General features: G+C 39.4%; 1 protein-coding gene across 2 annotated transcripts in view; it reads right to left on the reverse strand.

Annotated features, from left to right (window-relative positions):
* The window catches only part of RELN (reelin), a 536,122-nt gene that overhangs the window by 116,671 nt on the left and 404,433 nt on the right, over positions 1-15,018 (reverse strand). For both annotated transcript variants that reach the window (XM_004007831.5, NM_001306121.1), the window contains 4 exon segments: positions 13,230-13,367; positions 12,189-12,375; positions 2,687-2,892; positions 141-312 (listed from right to left, as the gene is read on the reverse strand). In XM_004007831.5, the coding sequence (XP_004007880.2) occupies positions 141-312; positions 2,687-2,892; positions 12,189-12,375; positions 13,230-13,367 (703 nt within the window).

Raw genomic sequence — 15,018 nt, forward strand, 5'->3', positions numbered from 1 at the left:
GGTTAAAAAAAAATTAGTGCAAACACATAAAACCAAACTACATGTTCAAGTGTCAAGCACTAAATCCTTGGAGGAGTCAGTAATCCCATCCTGTTTTACAATTCTATGTCATCCTGGAGTTCAGACATAATGAGAAATACCTGAGGTAAAGTTGGATTGACAACTGGGATGATCTGTTTTTGTTTCTCGGACAGAATGATGATGTCGTCAACTGCCCACTGGTCATAGTCTTCCCCCGAAAACACAGGCTGCCACCAGCGGAACCTGGTGCAGGGGGTCTTGGCAGCAGCTGGTAACTCAAGATAGACAAATCTGCATAAAAGCAAATCATTTAGTGCCAGGAAAGGAAAAACTCTTTTTTTTTTTTTTTTTTTTAGCAGCTGTTAAAATAACACTAGTAGCAACAAGAGAAAGTCTAGTTTTTCTTGATCTCTTGGTATTTTTGAGAAAAGTCTTATGTTTAGACAAATTAGACAAGAGGTTTAAAGTTGTAAGCAAGTTCAGTCTTGGTCCTGGTTTCTCCATTTGTTACCGTATCTTTTGGAGGCAGATATTTCAACTGAGTTTGATTAACTGAACAATGTCTTTTGACTACCATGACAATGGTCATAACATTTTTAAGAAATCCTTAGAAAGAACTGCTCCCTTATATATTACGGCATTAAAATAGCATTAATTTTTTTCAAAACAGTTCTTACTTTATTGAGGGAAAATATAAATAACCAGTAAAAATGAAACATAAATCACTGATGATCTACCACATGAGATTGGCCTCTGCTAACAGTTTGCTGTATATCATTAAAGCATGTACTCTTTTACACAGATGAGATTATATGTATAATTTTGTATCTTACAGTTTAAAAATTAACATTATATCATAAGCACATCCTCATGTCTGTAAACTTAGTTAAGATCACTTTACCATTTATATAATTTTTCATCACACAGATGTGCTACTATTTATCTCACCTTTCCTTACAAATAATTCTGGGATGAAAATCTATGCATATAGTTTTATGGACACCTCAGTTTATTTCTTTAGAGAAGATTCTTCAAAATGGAATTACCAGGCCAAATAAAATGGTCATGTTTAAGGCTCTTGATTTTTCCAAAAATCCAAAGGATTTTTCCAGGATTCTTTCTTGGAATAATGGCATGCAGGATGACATGAGAGCACCTGTCTTGCTGCTCCATGTGGAAAGAGCATTTTGTATTATTAAAAAATGACCATCTGACTATTGAAAAATGGTATCATTTTTATTGCAAGAGAGGTTGGATATTAATTGTATTTTATTAAACATATGTCTTTCTTGTTTTGTAACATCTACTCATTCCTTTTACCTATTTTTCTACTGGATCTTAGTGTTTTTCTTGATAATTTGTATGAGCTCTTTACAGGAACACTGATCTTCTATTTCTCATATTTGTTGCAAGTATTTTCTCAGTTTCTTTTTTATTTTTTCTATTCCCTTTGAAATGGATGTGTTACACGCATGTTAATTCTTCTACTGAATTTATGTATAGAAAGTTTAGGTCTTTTCCCAAGATCAGATAGTAATCTAAACGTTTAAATCTTTAACCAGTCTTTAACACTATCATCTGAGATGTTAGATGACAATCTATATAGATACTTCCCCTCAAGAGCCCACCCACCTTCTTCTAACACCATTTGATTGAATGACCATTTCTTTATCATTGATAGTTGATGTGTGTTTTTTCATAAATGTTTGTATGTATATCTGAGTTAATTTCTGGGTCATTTGACTTGATTGTTCTATCTATGCACTGGTATCATTCCAATATATTACAATATCGTGTAGGGTATCCCTTTATATTTAACCAAAAGTTTAAACTATTTTTGTCAGTTTATATTTCTAGACAAAAAGTTCTAAAAAAATACCACTAAGACTTTGGTTGCTATAGTATAAAATATAAATTAAGAGATATCTTCATATCATAATGTTCAGTTTTCCTATCCAAGGATGCTGTATTATTTTCCATTTATTTGTTCACTTTTATATATTTGAAAGAAGTTTTGAAGTTTTATTAAAGTTTTCTTTACAGAGATTCTCAGTATTGTTAAACTTATTTCTTATATTTATTTATGTATTTTCCATCATGGGGTCTTCTGATAGCTTCCAACTCAGAATCTCTTAACCATTTTAGTGTCATAGAACTCTTCACAAATGTGGTAAGATAGGCCCTAAAGAAAAATTCCCTTAAATAAAAATGGAATATATCTGGAATTTTAAAAAGCTATTGAATTTTTGTTCGTCTATATAGTAATCTTCTTACTTTCCTGAATTCTCAGTAATTTCCAGATTAACAATGCTATTCCTTAGAAAAAATATACTTTGAATAGCTTCAAATTGTTTAAACCAGTTGGCCCCATTATCAATTCCCTTTCTACTCTATAGGGGGAACCTCACCAGGCTCCACCTCCCACCTACCATCCCTGACTCTCTCTCTGGATGTTATGATTCTTGTTAGACCCAGTTGGCTTTCTCTGGTTTCTGCCTCTCCCCTGTGTGCCTTAGAAGTAATGCTTTTGGTTGGTCTCTCTCTGTATCTAACTGTGTTATATCATGGAGAGTTATCGCTCCTTGAAATGACTCAATGTTTTAAACAACAGCAACATCACCCTTAACCTTCCTGAAATCAATGGAAGGCAATCAGAGCTGGTTACCTGGGTTTGCTGAAGTCTGAGAAGTACATTTCTGCCAGCAGGTGCCACTGGATGCCCCCATTGTTGCTGTACTGGAGGAGGACACCCTCCTCTCTGCTGTCAGGCTTGTTGCATGCAGAACTCTCTCCACCAATCTGGATGTAGAACTGGACAAAGTCCACCCAAGAAGTATCCAGATCCCAGCTCACCAACTGTCTTTTCCCAGCCTTTCCAAAGAACAGAGAAATCACAGATCCAATTATCTGGGAGCAATTTGTTGTTTCAGTTTCAAATTTGTATGAGCATCCTGGCTCTATGTGAAGTTGATCATGTTCTCCTTTATTGTTGAGAGGAGCAAGTCATGTTATTTAACTGTTTCTGGATACATTCTATTAATATCCAGGACTTGATTATGAGACCCCTGAGAACTGCTAATTACACCAAAGAGTATTCAAAAGTCTTTAATAACAAAGCAAAACTCATTTTAATTAAAACACTTCTAGTATTCCCTTTGTAAATCTCCTCCAGGCAGAGTCATGGAGCAGAAAGATCATATACATACTTTGAAATCAGCTGGAGCTGGGTTTGAATCTCAGCCCATGATTCATGCTGTTCTCTAGCTGTGTGACCTTTCTGAGCTTTTATTTTCCTCAAAAGGACAATATGGGTAATAATACCTTCCACATAGGGTGTTGTGACAATTAGGTGAAATAACATGCTACATAACTTGCCTAGCACATGGTATGCTTTCTTGAGGGAGTAATCTCTGCATACATATGCCTTGACCCTACTCCTGCCTGGGAACTGAAGTGAAACAGGTAAGACAGAAACTTCTGAACAGAGTACTTAAGTCTCTTGGGCTCCCAGTCAGTCAGCCTGTCTGTCTCTCTTGGAAACAGAAGGTGGGAGGGATCACTAAATAAGTTTTTGCAACCACTAAATGATCTCTGTGTCTTAAAAATGTTAAAAAACTTCTTCAAATCTGGTAACTTGCTTCCTTTGTTTAGTGTCACAGGAAGTGCCCCTGCCTGTCACAGTTCTGTTGCAAGGTATTAGACACAAATCGACAAGTTTGTCATCATTTATCTGTAAATGGTTTCATGCTAACAGGATTGAAAAAGAGTTTGCTGATAAGATTCCTTCACCCAAATCAAATCTGCCAAAGCTAACCCATGGATTGCACTGATTGGTCTTGGAGAGTTTTCCAGAAGTTCAATTAAGTTTGGAAGAAAATCTGAGATAGGATACATAATATAGAGCAAAGCATCCCTCACACTTATAATTTAAACTCTACTCTAATCCACTAAGTTAATTAAGAAAGGGTTTCAGTTATTAGAAGTCACAGGGGAAATACTTGGTGATAATTATGGGGGTACACAGTTACCGATAAATCTAAAGCCAATTGAAAGATCCCAAAATAGACAAGGGTGCCAGCAAAAAGAAAATTAAGGTTAATCCTGAGACAGGAACTCGTTTTTTGGAACTCTCAATTTTATGTACATATTAGAAGAAATCTTAATAGTAATATGCATTTTCAGCATATTAGATGTGCCTTTCATTTTTCTTGCTATTGACTTGACATATTGTAACTATGAAACACCTCAGAGATTACTATAATCTGTCCTAGAATTTTCATACCTCAGGATCAATACAGGATGATTTTGAGAAGAATCTAGCTGGTTAATTCCCACCCAACAAAATTCTATGAAAACCCTGGCATTTGGAAATGAGCCAGAAGGATAAAGATCTAAGATGAGGAGAAGTATAAAAATCCAGCTATCATAATTAGATGGTTGGAATGATTGCCTATTGCAAAATTCACAGAATAGTGTTGTTTTTCCAGGAGACTATGGTACTGCTCTATAATGGTTCTGAGAGTATTTTGTGGGATTTTTGTAAATGGTGAAAAATATCATATAAATGCTTGGTGTGGCACTGAAGATGTTTTTTTCTAGAGTAGCACAAATCAATTTCTTTTGAAATGATGAACATTGCTTTAAAGGGGGTAAAAAAGAAAAAAGAAATGGCTCATGGTAAACCATTCTGTCAGAACTTAGAATCTGATATAACACATAGTTTGTAGTTTTTTTCTATCATACTATGATCAACATATTTATGTGTATGTGTAGATATGTGTGACCTATATTTTGGTCACCTGATGCAAACAGCCGACTGTTTTGAAAAGACCCTGATGTTGGGAAAGACTGAAGGCAGAAGAGGGCGTCAAAGGATGAGATGGCTGGATGGAATCACAGATGCAATGGACTAGAACTTGGGCAACCTCTGGGAGATGGTGAGGGACAGGGAGGCCTGGTGCACTGCAGTCCATGGGGTCACGAAGAGTCAAGACATGTAGGCGACCAAACAACAACAAGGAGCATTTATATCTATCTATTTATGTATACATAGACATGTAATGTGAGTGTATGTGTGTTCAGATACTAGACTAAAGATTTTCTCATTGCTGGAGAGTGGAAAATATGCTCCAATATTCCCTGACATTTTAGGTTAAAATGTCTTTAGGGTTTACATAAAATAATACAAAATTTAAAGGCAATGTCTTTAAAATATTGAGCCTTTATAATAAAACCTCTAAAACACTTTACAAAACTTTATGTTTTGTCTTCCATTAAATTTGTCTTTTCAGATGATCAAGCTTGATTTAGAAAAGGCAGAGGAACCAGAGATCAAATTGTCAACATCCATTGGATCACTGAAAAAGCAAGAAAGTTCCAGAAAAACATCTACATCTGCTTTATTGATTATGTAAGAGCCTTTGACTGTGTGGATCACAATAAACTGTGGAAAATTCTGAAAGAGATGGAAATACCAGACCACCTTAACTGGCTCCTGAGAAATCTGTATGCAGGTCAAGAAGCAACAGTTAGAACTGGATATGGAATAACAAACTGGTTTCAAATTGGGAAAGGAGTACATCAAGGCTGAATATTGTCACCCTGCTTATTTAACTTATATGCAGAGTACATCATGAGAAACGCTGGGCTGGAGGGAAGCACAAGCTGGAATCAAGATTGTTGGGAGAAATATCAATAACCTCAGATATGCAGATGATACCACCCTTATGGCAGAAAGTGAAGAAGAACTAAAGAGCCTCTTGATGAAAGTGAAAGAGGAGAGTGAAAAAGTTGGCTTAAAACTCAACATTCAAAACACAAAGATCATTGCATCTAGTCCAATCACTTCATGGCAACTAGATGGGGAAACAATGGAAACAGTGACAGACTTCATTTTCTTGGGCTCCAAATTCACTGCAGATGGTGACTGCAGCCATGAAATTAAAAGATGCTTGCTCCTTGGAAGGAAAGTTATGACCAACTTAGACAGCATATTCAAAAGCAGAGATGTTACTTTGCCAACAAAGGTCTGTCTAGTCAAAGCTATGGTTTTTTGAGGAGTCATGTATGGATGTGAGGGTTGGACTATTAAGAAAGCTGAGTGCTGAAGAATTGATGCTTTTGAAGTGTGGTGTTGGAGGAGACTTTTGAGAGTTTCTTGGACAGAAAGGAGATTCAACCAGTCAATCCTAAAGGAAATGAACCCTGAATATTCATTGGAAGGGCTGATGCTGAAGCTGAAACTCAATACTTTGGCCACCTGATACGAAGAGCTGACTCACTGGAAAATACCCTGATGCTGGGAAAGATTGAAGGCAGGAGGAGAAGGGGACAACAGAGGATGAGATGGTTGGATGGCATCACTGACTCGATGGACATGAGTTTGAGCAAGCTCTGGGAGTTGGTGAAGGGCAGGGAAGCCTGGCATATTGCAGGCCATGGGGTTGCAAAGAGTCAGACATGACTGAGTGACTGAACTGAACTGAAAGTCATCTTTAATCAAAAAGCCAGCAAAAAAATAATTCTACTATATTTATTTGAAAATAACATTTCTTTAGAACTTCCTATTGTTTTCACTTTTCTTTCCAATTCATTCATTACTTTCTTCAAATAATTATTGATTGCCAATTATACCAAACTCAACACCATGTGTTGTAAAAACAAACTAGAAAGGAGAGTTTGCAAACATAAGCAGGGAAAGTAATGACAACTTAGAGCTACAGACCAAGTTCTATTCCTTGTTAAATCCCACTTGGTCATCTGATCACTTATCAAGGTTCCAATCTATTCAGTCTCAAGGGTATTTATGGATATGTAAATACCTAATGCAAGGCATGCAGTTTTGAGTAGAACATCTTATCTAGAAGTTTGGCTCAGTCAGTAATTCTGCATTTTGCTGGGTACTGTGAGAATAAAAATAAAAATATGATCTATATATGTAAGAAACATTGACAATGAGAGGGGCAGTCAAATAAAGGAGAGATCAATGTCGTCTGCCATAGTCCCAGAAATCCCCATGGAAGTGAAACCAAGCAGGACCCTGTGGGGCTCCTGGGTACAAAAGCCTTTCCATGTCCCCTGTTCCTTGTTCGTAGGGAACAGATTCCAGCCTTCATGCTGCTGCTGCTGCTGCTGCTGCTAAGTCGCGTCAGTCGTGTCCGACTCTGTGCGACCCCATAGACGGAAGCCCACCAGGCTCCTCTGTCCCTGGGATTCTCCAGGCAAGAACACTGGAGTGGGTTGCCATTTCCTTCTCCAATGCATGAAAGTGAAAAGTGAAAGTGAAGTCGCTCAGTCGTGTCTGACTCTTAGCGACCCCAGGGACTGTAGCCTACCAGGCTCCTCCACCCATGGGATTTCCCAGGCAAGAGTACTGGAGTGGGGTGCCATTGCCTTCTCTGCCAGCCTTCATGACCTTCCCTGAATCCCAAAGAGTAGATTCAAACAGTTGCTAGTCAGGGAAGGGAGAGGATGCAGAGACAAAGGAGGAACAATAAACAATAGTGCAACCTTGTGGCAGAGTCCTCCTTCTGCCTCAAAGGAAACACATAACAATATCTTTGCATTCTTTACAGAACTAAAACCCCCACCAAGTGGAAGATATCTGCATTCTTCATTCCAGAGAAGACCACTGAGGCCAGATTAAAAGAACTAGAGAAGCATCAAGAAACTACACAAGACCAGGATAAAGGAGTGCAGGCTCTACACACATCCTAAGCTTGGTCAGCAATCCCACTCTTAAACTACCGCTATAAAATTCCTCACCAAATCCTCCTGGGGCAGAATAGTTTTTCAAGGCAGGAATCCACTGTTGTCCTCCTTTGCCTGGCAAAGCAACAAAGCTGTTCTTTTCTATTTCACTCAGAATTCCATCTCTGAGATTTGATTCAGTACCAGTACGCAGAGGCTGACATTCCGCATCAGAAGCAGCAGGATTTGGGCAAAAGTTTTATATGGATATCAGAGATGGTGGACGGCGTAATGGAAAGCAGTGGAGACTAAGCAAAGAGGGAAACTGGCAACATATGGGATAATGAGGAGAGTTTCCAGTTTGGAGAAAAGGATTCATGTTTGGAAAAAGAAAATGAGTTATGCAGTTAGGGCAGCAGTCCTGGAGACTGTCCTGAACACTGGTGATGGAAGAATGACAAGGCAGAAGCATGTTTTTAAAGAAATGAATCTAGATTGACTTCAAACCTCTAAGGAACCCTTCCTTTGGGTTATTATCCATTCTCTACTTCAATCATGCTGGCTGGTGGGGGCTGTCAAACTGTGTATTCCACCTCTCTGCCAATGGAGTGAGGATATACCTCTGGCCATGCCCATCATATGATACCATTCATGTACATGTGATCAGTCAATCAGAAACTGAGTCACATTTTTCCATGGAGTTGCCTATAGGGCTCTGTGGCCACGGCCCCTCTCACAGTGACTGCTGACCTGAAAAAGAGTCTCCTCTTAAGGAGAGAGTTCTGTGGGCATTTGAGTTTCTGGTTCCAGGTATCTCTGTGGCCAGTTTCATCTAAGCCCTCCCTGTTTTGATTACAAGAACTAAATTTCCTTCTTTTTTGCTTAAGCTAGTTTCTCTCACTTAGAATTCAAAACAGGTCTGACTGATACAAGAGAAAAAAAGTAAATCTATGATCCTTAGATATCTTGACAAAAATTTACAGAGAAAGTTGGTATGGGAGGAAGAGATTGATTTTATTTTTGAAATGCTTATTTTATTAGTGGCAGGGCATGCCTATGGAAATATTCAGTGATATCAATTTGAAATTCATTCTCATAAACTGTAATTATGATAGCTAACAATTATATGCTTTTGAACTGTGGTTTTGGAGAAGACTCTTGAGAGTCCCTTGGACTGCAAGGAGATCCAACCAGTCCATTCTGAAGGAGATCAGTCCTGGGATTTCTTTGGAAGGACTGATGCTAAAGATGAAACTCCAGTACTTTGGCCACCTCATGCGAAGAGTTGACTCACTGGAAAAGACTCTGATGCTGGGAGGGATTGGGAGCAGGAGGAGAAGGGGACGACAGAGGATGAGATGGCTGGATGGCATCACTGACTTGATGGACGTGAGTTTGAGTGAACTCCAGGAGTTGGTGATGAACAGGAAGGCCTGGTGTGCTGCGATTCATGGGGTCGCAGAGTCGGACATGACTGAGCGACTGAACTGAACTGAACACTTATAATGGTAATTCTATGTGCTCAACACTATCCTTTATTTTTTATCTGCATTAACTCACTCCCAACATCCCACTTCACAGTGGAATGCAACACAGAAAAATGTTATAATTCTGCAAGGTAAACCGATACATGAATTTTGGAGCCCAGGTACAAAGCCAGGTAGCTTGACTCCAGACATCATCTTTAATTAAGAGGAAGAAATATTGTATGTTTAAAATATTTGTGTTTTTTAACACACGTTTACTGGGCTGTTTGGGTACATACTGGTTAAGGATTCATTTGTGTTAGTTGCTCAGTCACATCCGATTCTTTGCGACCCCATGGGCAGTAGCCCACCAGGCTCCTCTATCCATGGAATTTTCTAGGCAAGAATACTGGAGTTAGTAGCTGTTCCATTCTGCAGGGGATCTTCCTGACCCAGGGGTCAAACTCAGATTTCTCACATTGCAGGCAGATTCTTTACCATCTGAGCCACCAAGGAAGCCCAAGGATTCATCATCTTGTTTTAGAACTGATGGTATCAGAGACACAATGTTTCCATTTCTGCAGGATTAGACTGTGTATTCAGATCCATAGAATGTGTATCAGTCACTTATTGAGTATCATCTCTAAGAATAATGACCAGGGAACCTTCAATGTCAATAGATGAGAATATCATTAATGGAATCCATCCCTGATTTTCTGTCATTCTCTCTTGTTTACTTGCTAATTCTTTGTTCTGCACCTGTATCAAAACAAAAGCTGTACCTATTTTTATATTTGCATAAATTAATGTGTTTTGGATTTCTGCCCAAACAGGTTCTGCAACATATCAGCCCTATGATATATCACCCACCTTTATGTACTTGCTATATGATGTGGAATGAAACATTTCCCATTGTCCTAGAATTGGTGGCTATAGTCTTTGCTGGAAAGAAGTGGCACTAGTCACTTCACATTCTAAAGAGAGCTGGTAATAATTACGGTTGCATAAACTGCTCAGGTTGGAGAGCTGGACCTGCTCCTCTCTGCAGTCCTTTTGAAGACTGTATGAAGAGATGAACTGGAGGAGAGAGGAAGAAAAGAATGTCCTTCCTAGACTGTAGCAAGGGAGGAGAGGGAGGTAGTTCTCTCAACTCCATTCCTCACCAAGCAATGTGTGTTAGGATTGTTCCAAGAGAATCAGACTTAGGGATGCTGGCTGGCATCTCAGTCCCTCGTTGGTGTATACTGATCTGTCTGCTTCCACTGGGGAAGCTGAAGTTTGCAAGATAAACTTATACTTGGAGTCTCTGTTATGGACTTCATGTTAAGGTGTTCCCAAATTCACATGCTGGAAGACTAACCCTTAAAGGGATGGTATTAGGAGGTGGGGCCTTCAGCAGGTAATTAAGTTATGAAGGTGGAGAGATGGAATTAGTGCCCTTATAAGAAGAGACACAAGAGAGTCTGCTTTTTCTCTCTCTGCTCTCTCTTGGGGATTCCCAGGTGGTGCTAGTGATAAAGTACCTGCCTGCCAATGCTGGAGATGTAAGAGACGCAGGTTCGATCCCTGGGTCAGGAAAGTCCCTTGGAAGAGGGCATGGAATCCACACCAGTATTCTTGCCTGGAGAATCCCATGGACAGAGAAGCCTGCCAGGCTCCAGGTCATAGGGTTGCAAAGAGTTGGACACAACTGAAGCGACTTAGCATGCATGCTCTCTCTTGCCTCCTGTGAGGACGCAATGCAAAGATGACCATCTTACAAGTGTGGAAGCAGGCCTTCACTAGACACTGAATCTGTTGGTGCCTTGATCTTAGACTTTCTAGCTTTCACAACTGTGAGAAGAAAATGCTGTTTCAGTCCCCTACTCTATGGCATTTTATCATAGCAGCCCAAGTTGACTAGGATGGTCCCACATCAGCAGACACCACAAGCAGCCACCAAACTGAGTGGAAATAGGACCTGAGATGTTTGCTATTGATGGACAGCTGGTTAGTTCCCCTGGAACAGCTCTGCATACCTCCGCCCTCATCATTACCCCTCATTATTCCAATCATATTCTTGGGATTAATGTCAATCTATTAACAAGTTTAATAAACTTATTAATCCAAGTTTAATAAACACTTCTAGAAGTACTTTCCATGTGTTAGGTACTGTTCTATATGATTTACAAGTACTAACTCATTTAACCTGCATAATAATGCTAATGATATATATATATATATATATATATATATATATATAACCAATGAGGAAGCCAAGCCACAGACAGGTTAAGGAATTTGTTCAAAGTCACATAGCTAGGAAGTGGCAGATCAGATTGAAACAGGCAGTCTGGCTACAGAGTTGCTATTGTTAACTTCTAAACTGCACTACCACTCACATCCTTACCCCCAGACCCACATGCTCACACACCCTTCAAAGGCTGGGATGAGAAGGGGCCAAGACCCTGCCCCACTCAAAGCCCCTCAAGACACAAGCGTGGCTGGCACTGGAGGAAAGGAAAGCAATGAGCTTTAAATCAGGTACAAGAGGGGCAGGAATTTTAGACTGGCCTACCTGGATTTGTAGTAAGCAAAGACAAGCATAAAACTATAAGAGTTTCTCAAATGGAGTTAAGGCACAGGAATTTGGCAAAGTCCAATCAAAAGCAGAAGGAAAAAAAGATAAGAGATAGGTTATCCACTCCAGTATTCTTGGGTTTCCCTTGTGGCTCAGCTGGTAAAGAATGCTCATGCAGGTTTGATCCCTGGGTTGGGAAGATCCCCTGGTGAAGGAAAAGGCCACCCACTCCAGTATTCTGGCCTGGAGAATTCCATGGACTCTATAGTCCATGGGGTTGCAAAGAGTCGGACACAACTGAGTAACCTTCAATTTCAATCAAAAGCAGACAAAGTGGGAAAAAATAAAACTGTATCACATTTGTACCTTCTGAGTTCAGACTGCTCCATAACATCAGTCACATATTGAAATAGCCACTGCCCTGATCACTTACTCTTGGCTCTCACTCATACCTTACTGAAATACAGAGATGATCCGGAAGAGACGACCCCACACCCTTCTTCGGGTTTTACAATTTGTCCCCCAATAACTTCTTGCCAGTCAGACTCCCAAGCACTCGGGTTCTCAAAGTCCGACATGATCGTGGAAGGAAGGGCAGCTTCTGGGTGGCACTCAGTGCCCTGGTACCCCTGGTCACACCTATGAGAGAGGAGGGCTGAGTGAACAAGTGATAGACTCATATGTGACTGCCACAGCCATCTGACCTGCAACATTCCCTATGTCTCAGTTTTGCTCAGGTATTAGCATCTGTACTAGACTTTTCATTACACTGTTAGTCTTTGTACATGGTGGTAACAACCTTCAGTTTTTCGCATGGGGAAAAATGGACAGAATCCATTTTTAAAAGAAAGTGCTATAATGGTAGAAATGGGGATAATGAAGAAAGATATGGGCGTATACGCATGTGTGGCTGGGTAGAGGGGAAGGATTGTGAAATTTTCCTGTAGGCTTAAAAGGTCACATGTAAATGTTTGTCTGCTTACCCAACACTTAACTGTCACCATGTTTTATAGTTTCTCCTTCTGATTAAATTACGTCTTTTTTAGAGTCTCTAAGTATCCAAATGTGTTCCTATCATCCTCACTAGTGATAATCACCATCTCCCTCTGTACACAACCTTGCGCTTCTGGTGAAGTGGTGTAGGACAGTGTGCAGCAGCTGTTTGACCTGTGCTGTAAGACTACCAGGGGAAGGAGGGAGAGGCAATAGCCAAGCTCTATTAACTAAAAAAGAGGACTTTAGGGCTAGCTGATAAACTCTGAAATGTAAACCCAGGAGGGTGCATTTTGAGGTTTAGAATATATGGCTTTATACTTGTTGAAATGCAACAATACCTTTTACATCTAAAATAAGGATAGAAAGGAGGATCGTTTTCCTTTGGCTATTTCATTATTTATCAGGCTATCCCTAGAAGTCTGATGGCACCTGCTGTGGTATCCTTGTAAACACACACCCAGAGAAGCAGAGTCAATCGTCTCTTCTGACACTTATACCTGCACATGCCGCGGTTGCAGGAGCCATGCCCACTGCACATGTTGGGGCACTGCTGCCCAATGTAAATGCTGTCTAGAGCCCACTCGTCTTGAGCTGTGTAATAGCTCTGGCTCCAACGGAAGCGGGTGGCACTGGACCTAGAAACAAGTCAAGGTAAAGCAATAAAAACATGACATGGGGTCATACAAAGAATGTCAGAGTTCAAAATTCTCCAGAGAACTAACTCTTTGGAACTTGAATTTTGATGCCAATCATTTTTCTTTAGTGGTTTAATTTCCACTCAGTTACTGTCTGATTCAACAATTCCATAATGAAGAAAAGTCTACTTATCTGTTTACATCAGTCTTAATTTGAGACATTTTAAAGAAAAATACAGTATCAGATTTTGTTGCTGTTGTTGCGTAGGGTTTTTATGCTAGGAAAAAAAAGGAAGATAGACTAATTTTAAAAAATAAATATTTATATGAAACTGTCTTTCACAGGTGAAAATGCACAGTGTTTATCTTAGAGTAATGCAGTTTCTTAACAATAAATGTATCAGTAGTTATTTGAAGACTTCCAGTTGGCTCTCAATATAAAACAAAAGTTTTGTTTGCAGGTGTTGTTTTGGGATTGAGAGGAGGTGTGACATTGTACTATTTTCCAAGTAAGAACATCTGGCTGCTAAATTCTGCTTATTATTTCTAAAACATTAACTTGCTTGGTTTTCATGGACAAGTTATGTTAAGTGGAGATAAAAACTTAAACAGTCTGTTACACATAGAGAAACACTTGGGACCCTGATTCAAATGAGATATAAAGTCTAAAGAAGACATTCTGAGAGAAATGCCAAGAGGGTTTTCATTCATTTACTACCACAAAATGTGCTTTTAAAATCACATCATACTTTTCACCTCTAGGAAGTTTCAGGTATCCATGACCAGTTTTATCTGGTCAAAGTGCAAAACAAGAGAGAATAAACAAACAAAAAAAAATGTGCAGAATAGGTGTGCATGCTCAGTTCAATTGATTAAACCCTCCCCAAGTACACTAGCTACAGACACACTTGATTTTAATGGCTCTGAATGATCCATTAAGGTCTACTGGATCAATTATCCACATATTAAATACTCCCTAAGTACATAACAGACTGTTAAAATCCAGACTAAGCCTTTACTGCTTATTTTACTAATGATATGTGGTTGATATGTTGCATTTTTATTCATAGTAGGATAATTTCAGGATTCACTGAGATGCATCCAGTAGACACAGGTTTGCAGCATATCAGTGCTCTTCCTGGAAAATACAATGAGACAGATGTCCCCTTCCATGGTAATAGTTTATATTTGTAATCTAATAGCCATCACAATTTTCATAGCCCAATTAAGAAATGTGTTTTAGAAAAGCTTACTATAAAAGCAGGGACATTATCTTGGAGCCCAACAGAAGACAAGTAAATTAAGACTCATGCACCACTGTCGTTTAAAGGGATGACAATATTCTTTTAAGACTGATACAATCTGAGTCAAGCTGAGGGTCACAGGTGTCTAGACTGTGAGTTCTCTTGGAGACAGAGATATCTTTTTATCTCAGTAGTTTGCACAGGAACAGAATAAAATAAGTGTACAAAAAAAGTCTGCTAAAAAATGAATTGATGAGTGGACGGACAAGGCCGGGAAAGGGCACCCTGTTTCTGACTTCTGTAGGTAATGGAGTGAAGAATGTGTTAGGAGTCAGGGGACTTGACCCCAAGGACCCTGGCTCTGCAATTTATCAGCTGTGTGACCTTTAGTGGGAAATTTAAGCCTT

Source organism: Ovis aries, chromosome 4 (assembly GCF_016772045.2).
Source record: "Ovis aries strain OAR_USU_Benz2616 breed Rambouillet chromosome 4, ARS-UI_Ramb_v3.0, whole genome shotgun sequence".
Classification (NCBI taxonomy): Eukaryota; Metazoa; Chordata; class Mammalia; order Artiodactyla; family Bovidae; genus Ovis; species Ovis aries.